Raw genomic sequence first — 24,662 nt, 5'->3', positions numbered from 1 at the left:
AACACACCATTGTAAAGCAATTATACTCCAATAAAGATGTTAAAAAACAAACAAAAAAACACAAAAGCCGAGTGAATATAAATATATGACTACAAAGTGTGATGCGGGTTCAGCATATCCTCTCCTTAAACACCTGCAATGGCTCCTAGTGCCTCTCCCTACTTGTCCAATCTCCCCAACAGCCATCAGATCTCTGCCTTTCCAACATGCCAGGAATGTTCCAGCCTCTGAACTCTGGTTCTCGCCATCCCTGCTGCCTAAAATGCCTTCTCCCACATGGGGTCTTCTCTCCTGAAGACACAGCTGAAGCCTCTGGCCTGCAGGGTCAGCCCTCGTGTCAGAATCTGTGGCACCGCCGCAGCACCTGACGCGCGCCCTGTCTTGTTACCTGCCCGGTGATTCTGTAGGGTCTTTGAAGCACCTGTGTCACACCCCTCTGGACACCCCTAAAGCCCAGCACCACGTGATGCCCCGAACATGTGGGCACCTGCGCCTTGTAAGTCCTTTCCACTCTCTCATTTAGCTTCATTCCTCTCTCAAATACCTCCCTGAGGGAGGTACTATATTTTTCCATTATAAGAATGGAAACAAGCAAATAAGATTTCAAAGAGGGAGGAGACTAGCTCAGAACCACACAGCCAGAAAGTGGCAGAGCTGGGATTCCCCTGAAGGTCTTCGAACACCAAATTCTCGTCTCATCCACTGCTCTGATGATTTCCTCACTCTCCTGTTCCTTTCTCAAGCTTTGGATGCTTAACTGGAATCTCAAACAGATCCCTCTCTGGGCATCAAATGCACACCCTTAGCATAAGCTGGGAGAGTGTCTGAAGCTACCAGAAATCTCCTACGTCCGAAGGAGAGCTGCTTTCCCCCTGCTGCATGGCCACCCCAGCATGTTCTCACAGGCTTTCCTGCCCTTTCCCCAGGTGAAGGACTTAACCCTTGACCTTCCATCTGCAAACTAGTTAGCAATTTGTGCTGGAGGCTGCCTCTCCCAGTCTCTGAAATGTAATCTGATCCTGTGATAGAAGAACAAGGTCCTGCCAAAGATGTCCACCTCCTAATCCACAAAACCTGTGACTATGTCACCTTATGCGGCAAAAGGGACTTTGCAAATTGATTAAGTTAAGGATTTTTAGGTGGGGAGATTATCCTGGGAATGAATGATCAGGTGGACCCTATGTAATCACAAAGGTCCTTGTGAGAGGCAGGCAAGAGAAAAGGCTATGAGCCCGCAGAAGGAGAGGGAGAGGCGGAAGGGGACGGGGAGAGATTGAGTGCAAGACTGAAAGATGCTACACTGCTGGCTTTGAAGACAAAGGATGCGGCCAGGAGCCAAGGAATGCAGGGGGCCTCTAGAAGCTGGAAAAGGCAAGGAAACAGGGTCTCTCCCCTAGAGCTTCCAGAAGGAATGCAGCCCTGTTGACCCTTGAGACTTGTAAGAGAATAAATCTGTGTTGTTTTAAGCCACTAAATGTGTGGTAATTTGTTTCCGGCGGCATTAGGAGACCAGTATGGATGCCAAGCTTTAGGGAGAGACAATGGTTATTTATTGATGGTTTCACAAGTACCAGGCACTGTTCTAAGCACTTTCCGTGGATTAACTCACTGGAATCCCACAGTCTAGAAGGTGTTATCATTATCCCTCTGAGGCACAGAGAGTGGAAAATGCCAGCTGCCCAGAGCTGTGGGCATCGCAGGCAGGCAGCACCCCCTCCAAGGAATGAGACCGGAGCTTGGAGCAGGGCTCGCAGCCCTGGAGGTGGGAGTGGAGGTCGAGGTCAGACCTGCTGCCTCCCCAGCCTGACAAATGGGAACTCGCCCTCCACGTTGGGGGCCAGCGCTCCCCTCCTGTGCCCCATTCCCTTCCCGTTCCCTGCCAGCTGGGGATTTGCCTGAGGGCCTGGCAAACACCCTCTCAAGGAAGTCACTTAAGCACAACGTGAGCTTAAATGTAGAGCTGGCTGGACCAGGACCAGGGTGAAGACGGGGTGACTCACAGCCCCACCAAGCCTTCACCCGCCCTGGCATGAGCACAGACCCTTGTGTCAGGCCCCGTGACGGCCCACTGCAGCAGGACCCGCTCCTCGTGAGACTCCAACCTCAGAGTCCAATCTTGAAAGAACCCCCCAGAAGGCAGTAAGTAGTCACCCCCAAGAGTCCCCACTCCGGGCCACATTCGCCCTGACATTTTGGCTGGCGTGGGGGTGGAGGTGATGGGAAAGGATGTGAAATTAAATTCTGTGCATTTTACCAACGGGTGGCCTGCTGTCAGTCACCACCCAAAACCTCGTCCATCTTCACTTTCCTCAGACCCCACCTGTCCCTGGCTTGGAATATCTGGAAATTCACAATTGTTTCTTCAATCCTCCTGGAGCTATTATCATCCCATAAAACACCAGGGCTCGACATCCATTCACTCATTCCCCACCATGTGCCCGGCACTGGGAAGACAAGTGAAGGAGACAGTCTCTGCCCCCAAAGAGCCCTGCAGAGGTGCCCACACACCCAGAATCTCCAGGGAGGGGTTTTCTGGAGTTCAGGGCCCCCAGAGCCCGTGCCACGCTGCTTGCCAGTCCTGCAGCACAAGGAAGCTGCCATCTGAGTGACACTGTCCCCACTTCCTCCCCAAGTGGAGCTTACGAAATGCAGCAGCCACGGGGGGCTCGTTCATGCCCAGTATTTTACATAATCTGCTGGGCTGAAAGTGTCAGCCTGAGGCCCCAAATCCAAGAGGTCAAGTCACTCTGGTAGGGACAGTATCTGCAAGTAAGGCTTAGCTGGCTCTGGCCCGGCCTGGTCTTCTACAGTCGGGGCTAAATAAAGTCTCCAAAGGTTTGGTTCCAGGCCAAGTCAAGACTCTCTCCAGGAGCCTTGACCTCCTCCAGGACAACAACGTGGGCTGAACAAGCAGGGCCACTTGCAATTCAGAGCCTTAGGCCAAGCAGCTCCACAGACAGTAGAATTCAGTCCATGGGCCACACCAGTTTGCGAGGAGCACCCCGTGGATGGGGGGGTCTGGTCAGAGCAGATGCCACTGGGTCTAGGCGCTACGTCCATGCCAAGTATCAGCCTCAGCCTCAGGACAGCTGGCCCCTCCCTGAGTTGAGTCGATGCAGGGACTCAACTCCAGCCATTCTCTCCTCTCGCCAGCCCTAGGCACCAGGGAGGTCTCTTTCAGCTAATTCCTCAGCAGAATAGAGAGTGGGGGGGGGGGGGTCGTGGGGCGGGCACTGCTGGGGGACCCTCCTAAAGGGCAGATCTCCATATTCTGGGCTCCCTGCTGTCTGAAGCTGCAGGCAGGTCCCTTGGGGTCCAGCAGTGTTTTCAGAGTTCAGCTATTCACATCCCACACCTTTGCAGTTCTGTCATACGTACCACCGGCACTATTATTTACTTAATACTGTTCTTCACAACAACTGGCTTCTTAAAAGCACAGCCTTATCCCAAGCATTATATTTGAAATCACAGGAAAGATGTGCAAGTCACTTTTCTATTTTTATTTTTGGTTGCATCACGCGGCATGTGGGATCTTAGCTCCCTGACCAGGGATGGAACCCGTGCCCCCTGCAGCGGAAGCGCGGAGTCTTAACCACTGGACCACCAGTGAAGTCCCTATTTTTTTTCTAAGATACATTAAAATTTACGCCTAACTATTAAAGTGCAAAATATATATCCAGGTGCCACCTAAAATCATCCCTCAAACCATCTCACATGTGGCCCACACTTCGGGAAAAAAACCTAAGTGGGGGACACAGGCATGGCCATCACTGCACGTGGAGGGAGCGGAGACCTGGACAAGTGAAAAAGAAACACAGGTTGTTCAGATAATCCATTAAAAATCGGCACAGAATTAACCTGAAGGGTTAATCTGCATTACAAAAGGATTTCAAAATTCCTGACAAATGAGTTCTTTATATAGCAAGGCCCCTATCAGCCCTAGGTACCTTTAAATAGAATCCTATGAAAGATCTGGGGGACGTACACAACGCTTTACAGAGGGGAGGTGATGCTGCTATCAGTATTCACGTTATTATCCGTTTATAGACCATTAACTCCTCAAAGGGGAGTGTGGGTTGAAACACATAGCAAGCTCCAGCTCCAGCTCTGGAGAAAACCGCTGCCATCTTCGCATCTGTCCCCCAGGAAGACGAAGCATCTCGGAAATCACACTGAAAACAGGATTGATTTATAGGACTGGCCTTTGGACATGTGCTCAGGAACACGACTACTGTGTAAGGTTAAGTACTCCTGAAGCAAAGTAATAGCAAAGAGAGAACTGCCTTGGATCTCTACCAGCCGCCAAGAAGAGTCTACCAGGCAGGAGTATGCCCAGTCCACAGCACAGGACAGGAGCACACCCTCCAGAAATGAGCCCTGACCTCACACATGCACATGGGCACATGCACACGCACACGTGCACACACATGCGCCCAGTCCAGCCCTGACTCAACGAGAAGTGGTCCCTCCTCCTCTGAATTTAGTACCCTTTTATCAGAACCCTTCTCATGGCCCTGCCTACTTTCTCATTATGTTCCTATTATCTGGGAACTTGCCCCCTTACCCTGAACTGTGAACTCTTTTTGAGAAAGGACCTGTTCACCTGTCTCCTCCCCCAGGCAGCCTGCTTTGAATAGAACACAACCTGACAGTGTTTGTTGAATGAATCAATGAGCTTTCTGTTCGTCTTCTCCCTCTATAGATGGCCAAGCCTGGTAGAGGAGAAGGGCATCCTAGACGTGTTCAGGCTGGGACAGGGGGCTTGGAATCCCCCAACACTCAGGAAAGGGGTCCTCCCCCCAGTGCTGGAGACAGGTCCGGGAACACTGAGGCGGCGAGGCAGAGAGGAAGACTCCATCTTGGCGCTCACAGGGCTCTGGGAGGAACAGCATTTTCAGGTGTGATGTACACCCAAGCCCCTTTGGTATCCGTGTGCTTCCTCCTTAGAACACCTCTGAGATGGAATAAGGCCAGGGACATGGTACGCCCTGTGTGGGCCCCATGGAGCCTCACTCATTCCACCAATCCACTGGACACCAGCCACACACCAAGCACCGTGCAGCGTTCACAATGAAAACAAGAGGGCCCTGCCCTGGAGGAGAGAGGCACACGTCTAGAGTTCCAAACAGAATGAAACAGGGGCTAGCCCGGTATAAGCCAGACTAGAGGTCCAGAGTAAGGGAGGACCCGTAAGGCAGCATATGAGTGGAACCCCATCTGTGCTGGGGAGGGTGTCTCAGAGAAGGGCCGTTAGGAACCCACAGAGGTCCCACCCTACACACTACTACTACTAAGCTCCCAGCAGGTGCTCTTGCCTCATAAACAGACTTTTCCCCATCCTGTTCCTGGGATGGCTGGGCAGACCCTAAGGGCAAGGCCCTGGGGGCCCAGTGAGAGATGTGACTTACCCCAGTGTGCAGAGGTAGCACCAGATGAGAAAACCAGGGCTGGGGCGCCAGCCACTGCCAGCCTCCCGTTACGGCTCCTCTCTGCCCCACACCCAGGCCTACAGCGACTGCTCCGCCCCTTCCACACATCAGCCATCTACCCGTGGGTCTGCAGTCTATTTTTACCTCCATTAGCTCCTCCTCTGACCCACACTGTAGCACGGGTGGAGCAGGGCAGTGATCCCCATCTTACAGGAGGGACAAAGAGGCCCAGAGAGGCTCAGCGACAGCCTCCTGCCCAGAGCAATGCTCCGTGCACCATGCCCTCTGGGGTGCAGTGCTGCCAGGGCAGACAGGCTCGGGCCCCACAAGATGGGCGCTCTGTTAGGCAGCCTGGCTTGCAGTCTGTGAACTCCCTGCCATACGTTCTCACTGGCCCTCCCTTCAAGCCACAGAACAGAGAGGAGATGAGCAAAACACTGAGGTTAGAGGTGAAAGAAAGGAAGGACGGTGTGGTGCGCATGCCTTAGACAGCACTGGTGCACTTTCAAGTGGAATCCCGGCCCCTGGGGCGGGGTGGGGGGGCGGGGTGGGGGGGCGTGAAGAGAAGGGGATTGAGGCAACCACTCCCCTCCTGCTCTACCTTCGAGGCAACTTCTCTGATTAAACAGAGGCATTGCTGCCGAGACAGCCCCAGAGTCGGTGGGCTGGGGTCCAGCAGATGCTTCCTGCCTATGCCCACCTTGGGTAAAGTGCCTAGCCACCTGGCTCCTGCCTCCAAGCCAGCTGTTACCACCCCTCTTCGGCTGATCCAATTCTTTCCCTTCAAGGAAGTTCAGGGACCTCTGGCTCTCGATCTCTCCAAATGCTCTCATGCCCTAGCCCAGATTCACCAGATTCCACTTGCTTGGAAGAGAGTGGCTCCCTTGGCCTGAACTTCACAAGTGCACTTATCCCACTGCTGCCATGGAAACAAGGAATTACGGCCTCCTAGTTTCACGTCGACCAGCCCCTCTGGGGCAGCAGGCTGACACCACTGGCGTGCCCACCAGGGGACTCATGTCACTGCCAGAGAAAGCCCTCTGCACAACTGGCCTGGGGAAAGCCAGCAGCCACTCCCCCTGAGGACAACTGGTCCAGGGGGAGGCGGCGGGCACTGCGCCTCTCCCCCAGGAACAGCTGTGCCCAGAGCACAGCCCCTTGCATCCCTTGGCAGGCAGGCGCCAGCCCCTCTCAGGCTGAGGTGCTTCCACTCGGCCACAAGGTTTGTGCACAAATCAGCCATTTCTGCCGCACAGACTTCGGCAGTCAGAGCTGCGAGCCCTGCCCCCTCCCCCGACAAGCATCCAGGGCGTGTCACATTCCCACCTTCACAGCCACCAAGAATGGGGACCCTGAGCCGGGGCTGGTCGGGGTTCCCAGCTCGCACTCCTCCAGGAGAAACACATCTTCATCCTCCAGGACCTTGTCCAAAAAGCCTATCGCCTCCTCTTCCTCTTCCATGGCAGCGGGAGCCGCGGAGGGCAAACAGGAAGCAGGGTCCCAGCAGCAGCGGCAGCGGCAGCCGTGGCCGCCGGCGCCCAGGAGCGAGGCCGGCAGGCGGGGACGGGAAGAGCGTGCAGGGCAGGCCTAAACCAGCACGCGGGCCTCCCCGGAGTCCGTCCTGGCGCCCGGCCACCGGCTGCCGATGAAAGGCTCCATTATGAGCCTTCTCCCGCCCGCCGGCTCCGGGTCCTCCCGGAGAAAGGGGAAGCGGGGCGTCCGTGCGGCCCCGGCCGCCTCTCGCGGGGAGCTCCGCCGCCGCTGCCGCCGCCGCGATTCCAGGGCTGTCACCGGAGCCCGCGCGCCCCTGCCGGCCGCCGCGGCCCTTCCTGCCGTGCGCGCCGGCTCTCCAGGCAGGCGGGGCCCCGCTCCCTGCCGCCGCTCCCAGCCCGGCCGGGCGCCCCGCCGCCGCCGCCGCCGCCGCCGCCGCCGGCCCCACAGATCCCGCCCTCCTGGACGCGGAGGTTCGCGTTCGCTCTCAAGACACAGGAAATGCACGACTCGACGGGTGAGGTGGAGCCGTTCCCTCTCTGCGGTCGCCGGGCCAGCCGGCTGGCGGAGGCTTCGGGAGCGCGGAGGAGGGGCGACGAGGCCGCAGCCGGGCCGGGCGCAGGGGGAGGTCCGCTTCCCAGAGACAGGCTTTATTTACAGCCCCTCACCGGCCCCGCGGGCAGGCGGGGGCGGAGCGGACGAGCAGCTGCCCGCACAGCCTCGCGGGCCCCCGGGCCAACCTCGGTGTCACCTTGGGATGCCTACGAGCCCCTTCTCATTTCCGCCTCAGGCTCTGACACCTTTGAGGAAGGGAGGCCAAGCCCTGGTGAGAAACCATAGTTTCTTTACATCGCCACCGTGGCTGAGGGAACAAGGCTTTGTGCAAAGGAGGCCTGACCTGCCTCGCCACGAAAGCACAAGTGCCAGCCAGGGGCTGCAGCTGGGCCGCCTCGGGCAGCCGGAGGTGCCACACCTCCTACTCACAGATTAGCAACACCACACCTCCTCAGAGCTCTTCTCCCTCAAGAGGGGCCTGGGCCCAGTAGAACCAGCCCCACAGGGGAGGGTACACTTAACCCAGGACCAGGAGCACGCCAGCCCTGCCCACCCCCAGCCTGCTTCCCCTGGCTTCTTCCATGGTTACAGAAGCTAAACTCTGGTCCCCTAGCCCCATCCAGAGATGTAATCCATCTACTCTCATGGGGGTGGAGTTTAAGGGCAGCAGCTGGGAAAAGCTCTTTCACAACACCTAGGGCAAAGGTTGCCAACTCCAGCACCCAAGAGGGTGCAGGTAAGATTAGTTAGTGAAATGAGCCAGGTAGGGACCAGGTGAACTGAAGAAACTGTCACTCAGCTCCAGCTGCTGGCTGCCAGGGGCAGTGCAGGCTCAAGGTTGCCCCATCTTGGATTGTTCAAGAGAAGCTGGAATCCGGATTGTTAGGTGATAGCTCTCAACTTAAAAATGATGGCAGATAAATTATATTTAAAAAACAAAACATGATGCAGTCTCAATGAAACACATCTGTGCACTGAATCAAGCCCACAGACAAGGTTGCTGCCTTCTTGCAGTTGGTTGTGTTTCTTTGAGGGAAGGTTGGGAGGGGTGTGTGTGTGGGGGGGGGTTGTTCCTTGAATATCACCTCTGTCCCATTTCATCACTGGACCTGGCATCTTGGAATCAAATTCAGCTTCACACACGACCAGCCCACTACTTATCTTTATAAACCTGTATAATACGTGCCACCAGCCGGACAGATCAAGTGAAAACTCCGGATTCTGAGTAATGAGCCCTGAAGCTCCAGCCCCACTCACGCCAATCCCCTCAATCTCCCACCAGCCCCCAAACCATGTCTCTAGTCAGGGATTTCCTCAAAATCTTCCTGATGCTTCTACCTCACAAGTGTCTCTCCCAGTACACAGTTGCCAGACCAGCCAGTGTGGTTCTTAATGATACAGTGTCTGAGTTGTCCATTAATGCCTCGTGTGTCTACCACCGGCCTCCTTATACACACGGCACATCCCCTGTCAGGTGGCAACTGTATGGCCACAGGGGGAAGAGTCCAGCTCTTTGGAGCTCGTTTGGAAATGCATTCCAAAGGGGGGGTTAACGGCGCGCCATCCTAGGCCCACCTGGGGTCGTCACCTCTCCTTCCCACTGGGCATCTCAGCTGAGAACAGGGCCCTTGACTGATCCTCCAAGCTGGGTGGAGGGTTGAGGAAGAGCGAGGAGGGAAAAAGGAGAGGAATGGACATGGTTCCTTATCCCAACTCCCCCAAAAAAGTCTGTGGAGGTTCTGAGCTCTGGGTGGGGCTCCTGCCATTCTGTTAGAGCTGTCCTCACCAGTAAAAGGTTTCTCCCTGTCACCATAGCTGAAATGCAGACCGAGGGATTTGGCGTAGGTTCTCTGGGGCCTCAGGGCTGACGGGGCTCCCCAGCGGCACAGCCCACCCCACACCCGCCCTCTCCCTCATCCCTGGTTCTTCCCTGTCCCCGCCTGGGCTGGGTTATAAACAGCTGGCGTAGATCTGAAGGGCCCTCTCAGCCACAATTCCTCATTTGGTTTGGGCGGGTGAGGCTGTTCCCAGCGCTTGGGAAAAACCAGGCCTGGCATTCCCCAGGGCACAAGTGTGCCAGCCCGGGGCTCTGTGCCAGTCTGTCTCCCATCCTGCAGGCTCCGAGTGCACGGCATGGGCTGCCCGCTCCGGTCGGACAAGCAGGTGTAATGGGAGAAGGGCCTAACAGCCCAAGGGACGCCCCCCCCCCCGGCACAGTGTCCCTTCCCCCACCCAAAGGAACATGAGGGGCCCTCAGGAGTCTCCGAGAGTACCCCTGTCTCCACTCCCCATGCCCCTACCTAGCACGGCAGTGTCGACACCCACTTCTTCCAAACTCTGAAAGCTCTCAGAAGCTGCTCCCTGAACATCCAAGGCATCTCCACTCCACCCCACCCGGGTTGGCTGGAAATTCCAGTGAGTAATTTGAATGCCCTTCCATCTCCACTGGGCACACAGACTCCACTCAGTTCTGCCCCTGGAGGGAAGTGACTCACAAGTCCCAATGGTGCTTCCTCCCTTTCCCCTACCAATGCCCTGGACACGAGCTTCCTCCCTGCGTCCTCTACAACTCTGCCTGCTTTGGCCTGGCTCCGGACCCTCCTCTCCAGAGAAGCAGCTGCTCCAAAGGCCTCTAAACGGCCTTATTCCAAAGTCAGAGGCCGCCTTCTCTGCTCCTCAGCCTCTGCAGTCTGGCTGCTCTTAAATCCCTCAGCTTCTGTGGCCGTGCTGATGCTGCCTCTGATCGCTCTGGTTCCGGCTGGCCCTTCTTCTTCCTGCCTCCTGTACGTGTGGAGTCGCCCCTTCGGACCAGGCCGCAGCCCTCTGCTCTCTATCCTTGGAGAACTCATCCCTTCTCACTGCTAGGCCAACGGCTGCCCATCACCATCTGCAGCTCCAACATCTTGCTCTGCTGCAGTGTGACATCTGTGCTGTCAGCTGGTTCTCCTCACTTGTCCCATGAGCAGCCCCTCAGCTCCACATCTCCAGACCAAACGACCCTTCCCCCTCCCTAAACCGGCCTCCCCTTCTGGCTTCTCCACTTCTGTTGGCGGGGCCGCCATCTTGTGACTCTTCCTTCCCTCGGGCCCCACGTCCCTTTCACCAAGTCCCCTTGGTTCTTCCTTCTCTTCCTTTTCCAAAGCCGCCACCCCAACCAAGGTTTGTAGAATCTCACACCTACATAACCGCAATAATATTCCACTTTGACTTCTGATCTTGCCTGTCCACCTATCTGTTCATTCAACCCAGAGAAGGCCTGGCATTACAAATACACAGACCTGGGAGACACAGGCCTTGCCATTAGAATGCTCTCAACCCACAGGGGGTGAAGGACATATAAACAAATGAGGCAGTGTTCTCACTGGTCAACACAGTGGGGACACAGGACAAAGGCACTAACCCTGCCTGAGAGGTAAAGCTCCACAGAGGCGTGGCTTCTGAGCAGCATCTTAAAAAGGGGAAGCATTTCCAGGCAAAGGGAGGAAAATGTTTTGTAAGGAACCCCAGGAAGCACAGCTGGAGGACAGAAAAGGGGCAGGTGGTGAACCTGGAGAAGTGGGCGGGAACCACTCCCCCACGAACAAGGGGCACGGACTGAGATTTCAGACACCCACCAAATCCACGCTTTCCACGCCACCAACAGTTTACTCTCCCCAAACCCAACAGCCTTCTCTCACACTCATTCTCCATCCCCTCATTCCCTTACCCACTCAATCAACAAGTATCTATTCATTGCCCACCATGCACCAGGTGCTGTGCTAGCATCCAGGACACAGCCACAAGTGGGACGCTTTGTCTCTACCTCCGTGGGGGCTGATGGTCTCGGGGACAGACTGACCACCGTGAGCCAAGGCAGGGCCAGGGGAAGGGCACGATCTCAGAACTCTGGGGCTAAGGTACAACTCTTCCAGAAAGAATAACGTGGAAAAAGCTATTGTGATTTCATGTGTTCTCACCCTCTGACTCAGCACCTCCACGTTAAGGAATTTTTCTGCAAAAACATTTCTACAAGGACTCAAAGATCTTTGTACAAAGATGTTCACTGCAATGATGGTTACACCAGTGAAAGACTGGAAACAGCCCAAATGTCTAACAGAAGAGGACTGGCTAAGGGAATTATGGTACAACCATTAAAAGAAACACTGCATACAGTCATGAAGGAGAATGAGTTGGTCTTTAATTACTGATATGCAAGATGTCCAAGACTTATTAAATAACCAGAGAAAATTGCATAACAGTATTAATAGTATGATCCCACTTTTTTAAAAAGTATATATATATAATATATACACAGAGAAAAATGTACTTTTTACATATATGTGTATATATATATATATGTACTATCTCACATGGAAAAAGAAGATGTCTCTTAACAGACATTCTCTCTGTAGGATGAGACTTAAGAAGACTTTCACTTTCCATATTATATGTTTCTGTAAAGTTAGAATTTTCAGTGATGTAATCAGGAAAAATAAAGAAATTTAAAAAAGAAGTGTGGTAAGTGCTATAATTGGGCAAGTAGAGAGTCACAGAAGGTTCTCCAGAGGAGGTGACATTAAAACTCCTACCTGGGGCTTCCCTGGTGGCGCAGTGGTTGAGAGTCCGCCTGCCAATGCAGGGGACACGGGTTCGTGCCCCGGTCCGGGAAGATCCCACATGCCGCAGAGCGGCTGGGCCCGTGAGCCATGGCCGCTGAGCCTGCGCGTCCGGAGCCTGTGCTCCGCAATGGGAGAGGCCACAACAGTGAGAGGCCCGCGTACCGCAAAAAACAAAACAAAACAAAACAAAAAAAACTTCTACCTGAAAATGAACAGGGATTAGCCATGCCAGGGGGACTCAGGGGCAGACAGGATAGCATGAGGCATAATGAAATGAGTTCAGTCTGGGTGGCAAGTCTTCATCCATTCAACCAATACTTACTAGGCATCTCTTATGTGCCAGGCGCAGTTCTAGGCACTACAGTTTGCAGTGAGCAAACATTTTGGTACAAAAGTGACAAAGCTCCGTGGCAGAGCTCACAGTCTAGCTGGGAGGTTGTAATGAGCCTGCAGAGGTAGGCAGAGGTCGAGTGGTCAGGTCAGGCGCGGCCTTGACAGCATTGCTACGGGCAGGCATTGAAGAATTTTACAGGGAGTGACCAGACAGTGTTTCAGTGCATCCCTCCTGCTGACATCAGATTACTGTTTCTAAAACACTGCTCACTCTGTACCCAGCAGGAAGCCACCAAGTCAGCCCTAACAAGGGCAGTGGGGCCCTTGCTGATGACTCAACTGATCAAACGGTTGACAACAACTTCTGCTGTTTGCTGTCCCATGAAAGGGCCAGGTGCATTCTCACCTCCAGGCCTTGACCTGCCTTGGAGCCCCCTCTCCCTCCTCTCTGCCTATCCCTGGCCCTTCCAACTTCCTTGGTAGGAGCTCAAGTCCCACCTCCAGACTTTCTGGAGCTCAGCAGACCCTGGGCCAATGAGAACTGACCCCAGGGGCCAGTGCCAGGGGCACTGTGTCACTCGGTCCTCCCAGCAGCCCTTCCAGATAGGAGGTATTTATCCTTATTTACAGCTGAGGGGACCAAGACTCTACAGGTTATCCAAAATCACAGAACCAGAAAGACATAAGGCAAGGGCACTGAGGTTCCTGTTTTGGAGAGGTGGCAGAGAACAGCGGTGGTGAGCACCCACCACTGACCCGCTGTGGGACCTCAGGTGGGTTATGTCACCTCTTTGCACCTTAGTTTTCACATCTGTAAAATGGGGCAGTAACGGTGCCTGCTTCCCAAGGTGTGGTGAGGACTAAATGAGTTAGTATTTATAAAGTGCTACAACAGTGCCTGGCATTTAGTAAGCGCTATGGAAGCGTTTCTCTTCTCTCTCTTCTTCTTTCTGCCACATAGGCAGGAGGGGGGCTGTGTGGCTTTTCAGACAGAAGCAACCAGCCCATAACCCTGTGGGAGGAAGGTCCACAAGGGCATCATCAGAGCATCATCGTGGGAAGAAAGTGCTAGCACCCACTAGCGGAGGAACTAGGTGAGGAGGATGGAAAAGAGAGTCCGTGGGTAAGAGCCAGCCTGCTGCTGGGATGCTCCCTGCCCTTCTGCACCCTGGCAGAACCCAGAGCCCAGGGGGACATCCAGCCTCTGCCCCCTGGCGGCTCACCTGTGTGGCCAAACGTCTCAAACTGAAGGCGTTCTCAGGGGCAATTTCACACCTCTTGGTGCGATTAGGCGGGTCGGTTGGCCTCCCTGCCCCACCCCCAAAGACTCCCGAACCTCAAGGACAGAGAATGGGTCTGGCTCACTCTCCTATCCACTGTCCCCGGGACCTGCAGGAGATGAGCAAACCTTCACCGAATACATGTTGCTTTGGAAGTCGCCTTACTGGCTGATGTGAAACACACAGCACAGTAGCAGGGAGAGGGAGATCCCAGGCAGGCTGTGAGCAGTAGGGGATGCTCCAGGTCGGCTGCGTGTGGTCAGTCAGGGAAGCCCAGATCCCAGCCATGTGTGAAAGGGGGGCGATGAGCCAGAAATGCCAGGGAGCACCAGCCATGGAGGGGCTGAGGACCACAACCAGGGCACTGTCTCCCTACTTCCTATTCACATCCCCCTCAACTCACACAAGCCAAGGAACCCCCTGAGCCATAGCTCCTTCATCTACAAAATGGGGGGCTCTCCCAGTGGTTGCAGGGATAGGTGGTGATGAAGCACCTGGCACGTAGTGGGAGCCAGGCAAGCTCCTCCTCTTTGGAGTGGGGACCAAGATCCAGAAAGGGGGCAATGGGGAGCAAGGCTGCTGAGGCAGGAGGTCGGCAACCTGAGGAGAGATGTCTCTGGTTTTACCTGCATCTGGAAACTCCTGGGAGGCGTAAAGATAAAGGGCAGCCGCCAACCCACCCAGCCCAGGCCTCGAACGTCGTCCAAAGAGAGCAGACCGGGACACCACCTCAGATGTTCCCGGCTTGCCACGTGGCTTCTCCTTTCACCTAGAAGCGACCTCCTCGTCCTGCACCTCAGATCCCAAACCCCAAGGCTTCAGAAGGGACCAGGAAGGGAAGAGGGGGCAGCAGTTCATCCTAGCTTCATCCCCTGAGACTGTATCTGCCCTGCCTCCCTGCTCCCTGGCCAACCCAGTGCTACTTGATTCAATTCCATAAACGCCGGGTGAATACTCCTAGGTGCCCGGGAGCGGCTGATGCGGGTCCCGGAGATGATCGGGGATCAGGGCTCTGGATCTCGCAGGGCAGACGTGCCCCACAAGTAACTGTGCATGGTCCCCAGACAGGGGAGGGCTCAGCCATGGGCTGGAAAACCTTCACAAGGGAGGTGGTATCTGAGGGGACCTGGGAGCACCACACAGACTCCAGCGTCAGAAAGACCCAAGTTTAGGGATTTCCTGACAGTCCAGTGGTTAAGACTCTGCTCTTCCAATGCAACGGGCACGGGTTCAATCCCCAGTCAGGGAACTAAGATCCCACATGCAGGCACGGCCAAAAAAAAGAATAAAAGAAAGACCAAGTTTAAGTATATCTCTGGCTCCCCATGTAAAAGGCTCAAGGTGAGTCTAAGTAGCTGTGAGGAAGGGGGGGTTGTGCGGGGGAGGGGGGAAGATGAGGATGACAACGGCGATCATCTCAACTCTCCCCCACCTATCTTTAAATTATCCTGCCGTCTGGAGTCTAAACTCCTCAATTCAGCAGTTAGTGCAGTACTAACATGTACAGACTTTACTGGCAGCATCTCATAGAAGCCTCCCAAGAGCTGTGTGAGGTCAGGAGGGAGGAAATTCTCAGTATCTTCACTTTACAGATGAGCGAACTGGAGCTCAGATGAGTGAAATCCCTCAGGTCACACAGCTAGGAAGTGGTGGCACTGAGACAACAACCAGATCTTCTCTCTGCCTTGTGGCCCCTTTTCACGGTGCCTCCCGAGAGGGGAGTCAGAGGAGTCCATGGCTTGTGGGGCACACGCTTTTCTGAATGACCACGGTCCTGGCAGGGGAACATGTGCCCTGCTTGTCAGTGAGATGCAGAGTCCCGCCCGTCCTTCCCAGGGTGAAAGCAGGCCCTCTCTGCTGAACTGAGCCACCAGAGGGAGCTGTACTCAGCCTGGGCTTGGGGAGAGTGAGGGTCTGCAGGGCGGGGCTTCAGCTTTCACCCTGATACCTCGCTGGGCTGCACACTGGGGCACATCTAAGGTGAGGGCAGAGTGAGGCTGCAGGGCGTTCTGGGGAGTGAAGAGCATTTGTCCTGCAACACCGGAGACCCAGTTTCATCTGGGCTACCACACCTGGGAGGACAGATCTGACCCCAGAAAGGAGGTTGCAAAAGCAGATTCAGTTGCTGTCCAGCAAATATTTCATTAGACCAGGTCCTCGCAGTGCTCTGGGCTCCCCACCCCTCTAATGGCTGGTGAGAAGAGTCTCGTGGGCCCTGGGTGCCAAGGACTGAGGACCCACAGTGAGCCAGGCCCAGCGCTGCAGGCCTCACCTGAGCTATCCCAGTCCATCCTCTCAACAACCCTTCAGGTGATTAGTCCTATTTAGAGATGAGGAAACTGAGGCTCAGAGGGGCTATGACACTGATCCAGAGTCCCACAGCTAGAGAGCAGAACATGTTCATCTATGCAGAGCTCACGTCCCTTCCATTCTCTGAGCTGCTGGGAGAGTAAGACCGTGAGGGCTAGTTTTATGCATCAACCTGACGGGGCCACAGATACCTAGACGTTTGGCCACACATTATTCTGGGTGTGTCTGTGAGGGTGTTTCTGGATGAGATTAACACTTGAATCAGTTGACTGAGTAAAGCAGGTTGCCTTCCCAATGTGGGTGGGCCTCATCTCATCAGTTGAAGGTCTGGATAGAACAAAAAGGCTAAATAAGGGAGAATTCACTCTCTCTGCCTGTCTTTGAGCTGGGACATAGGTCTTCTCCTGCCTTTGGACTCAATACGGACTAGAGCTTACACCATCAACTCTCCTGATTCTCCAGCCTTTGGACTCAGACTGGAACTAACTATACTGTCCGTTCTCCCGGGTCTCTTGTTTCTCTGGAGAACCCTAATATAAAGACCAAACCTTGGGCTTCCAGGAACAAGTTGGATGCACATTTGCGTGTGGAATGTCCGGCTGCCAGAGGGTAGATATCTGAATATCTAGAACAATCATCTGATTTGGTCCAAAAGTCCCCTTGGTTCCCAACGCCCCAACAGGAAGCCTGGCAGGGAGGGGACCTGCCTGGTCAAATGAGCAGAGCCAAGCAGCAGAAACCTTGGCTTTCTTTTTCTTTCCTTTTTTTTTTAAAAAAAAAAACTGAAACAGCCCTCAAGTACTCCGGAAGAGGTGTGTCAACTCTCTCCAGCACCCCAACGTACACAGCAATACTTGCTGAGTCCACTAGATGGGGCCAGTGACACAGCAGAGAGGGCAGAAATGCAACTCAGGAGGGAAGGTAGGCAGGCAGCGGGTACACTGGGCTGGAATCTTTGCTAGGATCCCCAAGTTGGATTAATGCTCCCCACCCCTACCTTGTATAATTTCTAGACAATGGTGCAAAAATTAATCCTGGGCTTCGCAAGCACTTTGGCCAGTTGTCACTGTAGCATCTCTTGGATTTCAAAGTCCTCAAACCAAGCTCTTCCCTTGGGAGTCACCAAGCAAAATGGGCAGCATCGTGGTAAAGGAAGTCCCTGCCCCGAAGCCTCAGAGCTCCAGGTGGGGGCATCTCCCTGTTATGCCTGTGACCCGTTTCACTAGAGAAAGCACCTGAGTACCTTCCACCAGGGAACCTAAAAGTCGATGGACAAAAAGCGCTCCAGCAAGGTGGTCATGTGATGAGGGAAGGAGACAGGACAGGAAGGCAGAGGAGAAAGGGAAGTAAATGGCTTTTCTCTTCAGCAAGTGGCTCTAGTCTGGCCACACGTTCTCAACTCTCAGCCAGGATTCCTGGCGCTGTGTTGAGTCCTACAGTGACTCTTTCCGCACCAGCTCACAGGGGTAATAGCTGAGTCTCCGGGATGGGAGGGGCATGTCTCTAAGCCCTGTTGTGGTCAGAGACCTAAAGGCAGAGACGGGAAGCGAGAGCTGTCACTTTGCTTCCCCTGGTTAGAGTCAGTTCAGGTCCCAGAGCACCCTCTCCTCCATCAGTAGCAAGAATCCTGCCCCGCAGGTCCAAGATGGCTGTCTCTCACCTGCCACCCTTCCTTAGGACGACAGGACAATACCCCAGAACGTCAGCTGTGGGGGGCCTGAACCTGATCGATGCCCTTGCCCATCACTTCCACCTCCCACCTGCCCCCACCATCCCTTCCCAAACTTGCACTGCCTGGCAGCTGGTAAGCTCTGCCTAGGCTTCTGTTGCCATGGCAACAATGTGGCTTCCCCCAAGTGGGAAGCTGGTTGCCAAGGCCCTTGTTGCCAAAGGCTATAACAGCCACCCGGCTGTGTGAAGAGGGGGTGAGAGCTCTACGCAGGGGTGGAGGGTGGCCGAGGAGGCTGGGAGGGAAGGAAGCAGGGGGTTCGCAAGAAATGGTAGGGTCCAGGCAGTCCCCTGGCTGGAGTGGGTGTGTGCTGGGCCCTGCAGGAGAGAAACAAGTATCTCGCAGCAACTCAGTGACTGCTCCTCGAGGGTAATAGAGGGAAGAAAGGGGACCCCCCCCTACAAAACACACCTGGACACGCCCCCTACCAAGCAGGACCAAGCAATCCAAGCCACCCCCCCACCCCCCGCCCAAGAAGAAATTTGATTCTTCCCAATTTCTGAAAAATAGCCCCCAGGAATCCCTCTGTCTCACTTGCTCTTGTGTCTCAGACACACTCGCACAAGCTGAGCACGGACAGAGCTGGTCTCTGGGCCCAGGAACAGCATTAATTACAAGGATTGCAAACCTCCTCGCATCTCTATCCCTCCGCCTGTCTCGGAGCACATCCTCAATATTGCTTGTAAAATGCTTCTCTTTGGAGCAGAGCTCTCATCGGTGGACAAGAGGAGAGGTGGACACCATTACGGCTCATTCCCTTCCAGAGTCAACAGAGGAGGGCTGGACGGGGCCCTGGGTCCTCAGGGAATGCTACAGGAGCTGCTCACTCCCCCCACTGCCGCGCCGAGGCCAGCCTTGGTTTGCTGAGCTGGGACCTGTGCGTTTATAGCCCACAACTCACATATGCAGCCACTGCCCAGCCCGGGCCCAGAGCGGAGAGCCTGTTCCCTCCCACAAGGTCCCATCCTGCTAGAGAAGAACTGAGAGAGAAAGCTGAAAGAGCAAGTGAGGTGTCCAGGAGGCAGGGGGAGCAGATGGCTGGTAGAAGAGGCAGGGGTAGGTGCAGCAGTGGCAGAGAGACCAGCAGGCGGGGGGCGGGGGCTAATCTGAGAGGTCCAGGAGCACCAAGAGCAAGCCCAAATTTCCCGAGTCCTGCACCCCAGTAGCGCTCCAAGCAGAGCCTGGCCCACGACACCCATGCCTGCCTGCCCCCCCTCCCCCAAAGCCCCCTCTTCCCAAACCCAGAAGGAAAAGCAGGTGTACCTACCCCAGGTGCCAGCCCCTCAGGTGGGGTGGGGGAGATGCTGTCCCCGCCACCCTGGTTCCGGGTACTGAGCTGGGGCGACATGGTGGGCGACTCATCGATGTACGGCATGGTCTCCGAGCCCTCCGGGGGCCCCTTCTGCTCTTCATTCCCCTCTCCGTCGTAGTCGTCTGCCCCGTAGCTGAAGTCTGAGACAAGGAACAAGAAAGGCCACTGAGAGTCCTCCACGAGGGCTGCCAGGGACTGGTAGCGCAGTGGGCGCCGGCGGCGGTCCCCAGCTGCCATGCCCCGGGCCGCACCATCCACGCCCAGCCCGGGCAGGGCTGCGCGGCCCGGAGCGCCAGCAGGCACCAGGCGCTGCGGTTCAGGCGCCGCTGGGAGTCGACCGGGAGCGCCTCCGCTATTGCCACCGGCTTAATAGCATGTCAGTCGCGTATTTCGAGCTGCTGTTTCCTTTGCCTCCTGCCTAATTCCAAGTCTAAAAATTAACAGTGGTAGCAGGCAGCAGGACGCTTCCAACTCTCCTCTCTGAGTCACCATTTTGCTTTTTATAGGGAATAAGGAGGTGCGGGCGGGCCGAGCGATGTCACTTCCTGAGCCCCTCCTCTTTGGGTACCATTTGTACACTGAGCCCCATCCCTGGATCGGGGGGCAGAGCAGGGTTCGGGGTGGGGGCTGAGGAACGGCACCCGAGGGAGCCCTCACCCCTCGAACAAGGCTCCGCAAAGGTCAGAGCCCAAGGCTGGCAGAGCATGGGCGAGAAGGCGGCCGGGCCTGGCAGGCATGCGGTTGCACAGCAGACTTCTCGAAAGCCGGCACTTATTTCTGTAATTTCAATGTAGGATTCCTTGGGAAAAGGAGGGAAGAAACAGCCACAGGGAAGTCAAGCTGCCGTCAACCCCATCGGCTCTGCCAGCACCACTCAGGGGCCAGAGCCCCCACCCAGACACCCCCTTCCTGGACAGCAGGCCGGGTCCATGGGGGCACAAGGCAGCATCTCAGAAAGGCCCTCATCACACCCCACCAGTGCGGGTCTCTCCTACAGCTGTGTGAGGGACCCTCCCCCACCTCCACCCCTGGCTGGGTCTGTCCCATCATCTGCTCAGATATCACCTCCTCCACAGTGTCCCCCCCCCACCCCGCCCCCAGCGTCCCAGCTCAGAACTCCTACAGTGCATGGCCCTCTAGTGCCCCCAGTGATCCTGTCCATTCGTCCCTGAGCACCTGGCGCGGGAACTGGGTGACAGCCATCGCTGTGTGCCCAGCAGCCACGGCCCACGTGGGTCAGGTTCTTGGGAACGTGTGTGGAGTGAGTGAATGGGCAGAGGAATGCACCGTCCCTCTCAGGTCTGAGGCCTGAGCCAAGTTCTCAGCGGGGGCCCTGGCTCCTCCTCCTGTCACAACACACCAGCCCCCGGGGCCGCCGGCAGCCTGAGAATGGTGTCAACGGGTCACCAGGGCGCCCGGCCACGGCCACACTCAGTCCAATCTGCCCCTTTGGCAGCCGAGAGCGTCCCCCAGCCTCGCTGCACCTGTTCCTGCCGACTTCCTCTCCAGTCCTGTGCTGACGGCCCATTAAGCTGTCAGGGACGTGAGCTATTATTTTTTTCCCCAGGACAGGCGTGCACGTGAAGAACCACAGGACCTAGCCATCCAGACACTGGGACGTGTGTGTGCCAGGCACCCGGGAAACAAGACCCACTGCCGGGAGGACACAGGGCTTCTGTCTCAGGAGCAGGTGGGGGTAAGCCGACTCTGCTATTTCCACCCCCCCAGTGGGGGTCTCTCCTACAGCTGTGTGAGGGACCCTCCCCCACCTCCACCCCTGGCTGGGTCTGTCCCATCATCTGCTCAGATATCACTTCCTCCACAGTGTCCCCCCTGGCGTCCCAGCTCAGAACTCCTACAGTGCGTGGCCCTCTAGTGCCCCCAGTGATCCTGGGAGGGAGGAAGAGGAACCACAGCATCCGGGCTGCCCGAGTCTGGCACTGCGAGGGAGCCCGGCTGTTTGGTGAGACCTACTCACTTTGGAGAAGCACGAGGAGGGAACGAAACACCACGTTAACCTGCGGTCTTTCCTCCAGGAGGCTCCAGGCTGCCCTGTTGGTGCCTAGAGTCAAGCGGGGGATGTGAACTCTGATGAACCCTGGCCTGGCCATCCGTTCAGATTCCAGCAGGCCCCGCTGATTCTCCTGGACACTGACCAATTCCCAGGGGTCACAGGACCAGAGCCTTCACTCTCAGGATATTTCCCAAGGGCAAGGGGAGAAGGGACCACAGGGAAAGTGGTGAGGCTTGACTCTGCCGCACAGTCTGCAGCTGCCTGGGTCACAGCAGGGTGGGAAGGCCTCTGGCAGCCTTCCACCATGTGTGCCCAATTCATCCTTATCAGAGTGGTGCCCCTGGACCCCACATCTCAACCTAGCCACATCGGAGAGGCTGCTCTCACGATCCCCAGTTCACAGGCAGAGTCACTGAGTCTCAGAGAGATTTGCACAGAAAGGATCTGAATCCAAGTCTGTCTCCAAATGCCATCTTTCCCCCTCTGAATCTCACTAATCTTCTAGGGAAATCTCCTTCTACAGCCCTCGTCTGGGGAGGCTGACCAAGGAGGGGAGAGAGGGCTGCCAGCCACAACAGCGGGGTGCCCGGGCGTGGAGGAGAGTGCCCGCAGAGCTCTCTGCAGATGTTCCTGGATACTGTCCCTTTCATTCCAACCTCCAGGAGACCCTGACAGCCCAGGAAGCCAGCCAGAGACCCCGGAGAATCCTACCAGGAAAAGGGATACAAAAGACAGAGAAACAACCCTTTGAGAAAGCAGGAGCCCTGGGGACTCAGGAGGGTGGAAATCTGCCAAGCACAGCCTTCAGTCTGTGCAGGTCCACAGACAGGAAGGCTGAGTGGACCATGGCTTGGCCAGCAGGTGTCAAAAGAGAAAAGGCAGAGGAGGCTGCTGACAGCCAATATCCATTTCCCCTCCTAGTAACAGAAATCTCACTATCTTTGGAGTGGCAGTGTGCTCCGTGGCTAGCTAAAAGGCTACTTTTCCTAGTGGTGTGGGCCATGTGATGAAGTTCTGGCCAATGAGATGTTGAGTGGATATGTGTGGAACTTTGAAGAAAGTTGCTGAGATTGTTTTCACTGGAAGGTATTTTTCCCCTCTCTCCATGCTTCCTCCTTCTGTTGCCAGTTTGGAAAGCAGATAGGAGAGCTGGAGCTCCAGCAGCCATACTGAGCCATGAGGGGACCTTGAGGATAGAACCCAGTGCTGAATATCGCTGAGCACAAAGCTAGGAGCTTGGGCCCGTGACGGCACAGTGAGCCAACATACCACCCCAGGAATGTCTACCTCTGGACTTCTTTTACATGACAGAAGAAAAATGCCTATGTTATTTAAGTCACTGTTATTTAGTTTTTACGTTATATGCAGTCAAACCTAATTATAACTGATCCAGATGGTTTTCCTTGACATTCTATCTGGGTGCTTTTCCTACGGTCTTCACTGCTCCTTCTAGTCTCCTTGGTGGAATCCTCTTTCCCCGCCCACCCCTTAAAAATTGGTATTCCCTATACATCCTTACAATAGAATACTGCTCAGCAGTAAGAGGGACAAAATACTGAGACACACAGAAATGACTCTTACAGGCATTATGCTAAGTGAAAGAAGCCAGACAAAAGAACACATCCTGTATGGCCCACTTATGTGAAGTTCTAGAACAGACAAATTTAATTTACGCTTGGAAAAAAAAAGAAAATTGTGGTTGCTTCTGGGGGTCAGGTAGGGACAGGAATTGACTGTAAGGGGCACAGGCAGTTCTCTAGGGTGATGGAAATGTTCTGTATCTTGACAGGGATTTGGAGCACACAGGCGGATGTGTTCACTGACTTCGTCAGATAGTACACCGCGTCAAAGATTTGTGCATTTCACTAAATATTTAACTCTAGTTAGTGACATGAATGTTTAAGTGTCGAAGTGAAATGTATTGATGTCTGCAACTTACTCTGACGTACATAAAAAACAAGATGGGTTGATGATGTCCAGAGGGATGGCCAGATGTGTGATAAAGCAAGTGGAGAAAAATGATAATTATAGACTCCAGATGGTGGGTACATGGGTGTTCACTATACAATTCTTTAAACTTTTAGGTATGTTTGAAATTTTTCATAATAAAATGATGGGGAAAAATTGGTGTTCTCCAGGCTTCTGTCACCTCTACTTTACTCCCTCTCCCAAATTTTATTTATATTCTAGGGAGAGGTCTGGGCTGCAGACCCATCTCTTTGATTGTTTCCTGGACATCTCCACCCCCAGGAACTTCAAACCCAAGTTTTTCCTGAAGTTAGTCGGCCAGATCACTCAAGTTGGAAACCTAGGAGTCGGGCCAGATTCCTCCCTCTTCCTCCTTACCTCCTATACCCTGAAATATCCCCACTCCCTATCCACCTTCCCACCCTCACCAACTCTTACAAGGACAATTCCAACACTCTCTCCCCACGACTGCCAGACTGCAAATCTGATCGTGTTTCCCCACTGTTCAAAATTCAACAGTTCCCCATTCACTTCAAACTCCCGGGCTCAAGGCCTTTCCTAGTCAGCACCTGACTCTTCCTTTACAGAGTCGTATTCTGCTGCCCTGTAATATCAGACATCTTCTAGGTAGGTCCCTGAAAGGGTCTGGATAGTAGCCCCCAAATACATATGTCCAAATCCTAACCTTGGTACCCATAAATGTGACCTTATTTAGGAAAAAGGTCCTTGTAGATGTAATTGAGGATCTCTAGATGAGATGATCCTACTTTAATTGAGTGGGACCCAAATCTGATGACATGTCTTTATAGGAAACAGAAGGGGAGAAGACACAGACACAGAGAAGAAGTCCATGTGAAGATGGAGGCAGAAACCCGAGTTATCTGGCCAAAAGCCAAGGGATGCCTGGAACCACCAGAAGTTGGAAGAGGCAAGCAAGGATTCTCCCCCTAGTGCCTTGGCAGGGAGCATGGCCCTGCCAGCACCTTGATTTTGGACTGTGGCCTCCAGACTGTGAGAAAATAAATTTTGGGGTTTTTTTTTGGCCACACAGGTTCTCAGATCTTAGCTCCCTGACCAGGGATCGAACCCATGCCCTCTGCAGTGGAAGCACGGAGTCTTAACCACCGGACCACCAGAGAAGTCCCTGTGATGACTTTTTATTTTTACTTTAATTTTTTAAAATATCTAGGGGCTTCCCTGGTGGTGCAGTGGTTGAGAATCTGCCTGCTAATGCAGGGGACACGGGTTCGAGCCCTGGTCTGGGAGGATCCCACATGCCGCGGAGCAACTAGGCCCGTGAGCTACAACTGCTGAGCCTGCGCGTCTGGAGCCTGTGCTCCGCAACAAGAGAGGCCACGGTAGTGAGAGGCCCGCGCACTGCGATGAAGAGTGGCCCCCGCTTGCCACAACTAGAGAAAGTCCTCGCACAGAAACGAAGACCCAACACAGCAAAAATAAATAAATTAATTAATAAACTCCTACCCCCAACATAAAAAAAATATATATATATCTCTCTTTATTGGAGTATATAATTGCTTTACAATGTTGTGTTAGTTTCTGCTGTACAACAAAGTGAATCAGCTATATGTATACATATATCCCCATATCCCCTCCCTCTTGAGCCTCCTGTGATGATTTTTTTT

The 24,662-nt window shown here is 54.6% G+C and overlaps 1 protein-coding gene across 4 annotated transcripts in view; it reads right to left on the bottom strand.

Annotated features, from left to right (window-relative positions):
* The window catches only part of ABR (ABR activator of RhoGEF and GTPase), a 178,160-nt gene that overhangs the window by 73,298 nt on the left and 80,200 nt on the right, over window positions 1-24,662 (bottom strand). For 3 of the 4 annotated variants that reach the window (XM_030861900.2, XM_060290974.1, XM_030861901.2), the window contains exon 2: window positions 18,993-19,177. In XM_030861900.2, coding sequence (XP_030717760.2) covers window positions 18,993-19,177 — 185 coding nt within the window. Of the gene's footprint in view, window positions 1-6,755; window positions 7,202-18,992; window positions 19,178-24,662 lie in introns of those variants that run through there. The other variant, XM_030861902.3, reaches the window with a different exon arrangement.

Source organism: Globicephala melas, chromosome 20 (genome assembly GCF_963455315.2).
Source record: "Globicephala melas chromosome 20, mGloMel1.2, whole genome shotgun sequence".
Lineage (NCBI taxonomy): Eukaryota > Metazoa > Chordata > Mammalia > Artiodactyla > Delphinidae > Globicephala > Globicephala melas.
Note: the sequence above shows the minus strand (reverse complement) of the source record. Positions and strands in the feature narration are given on the sequence as shown.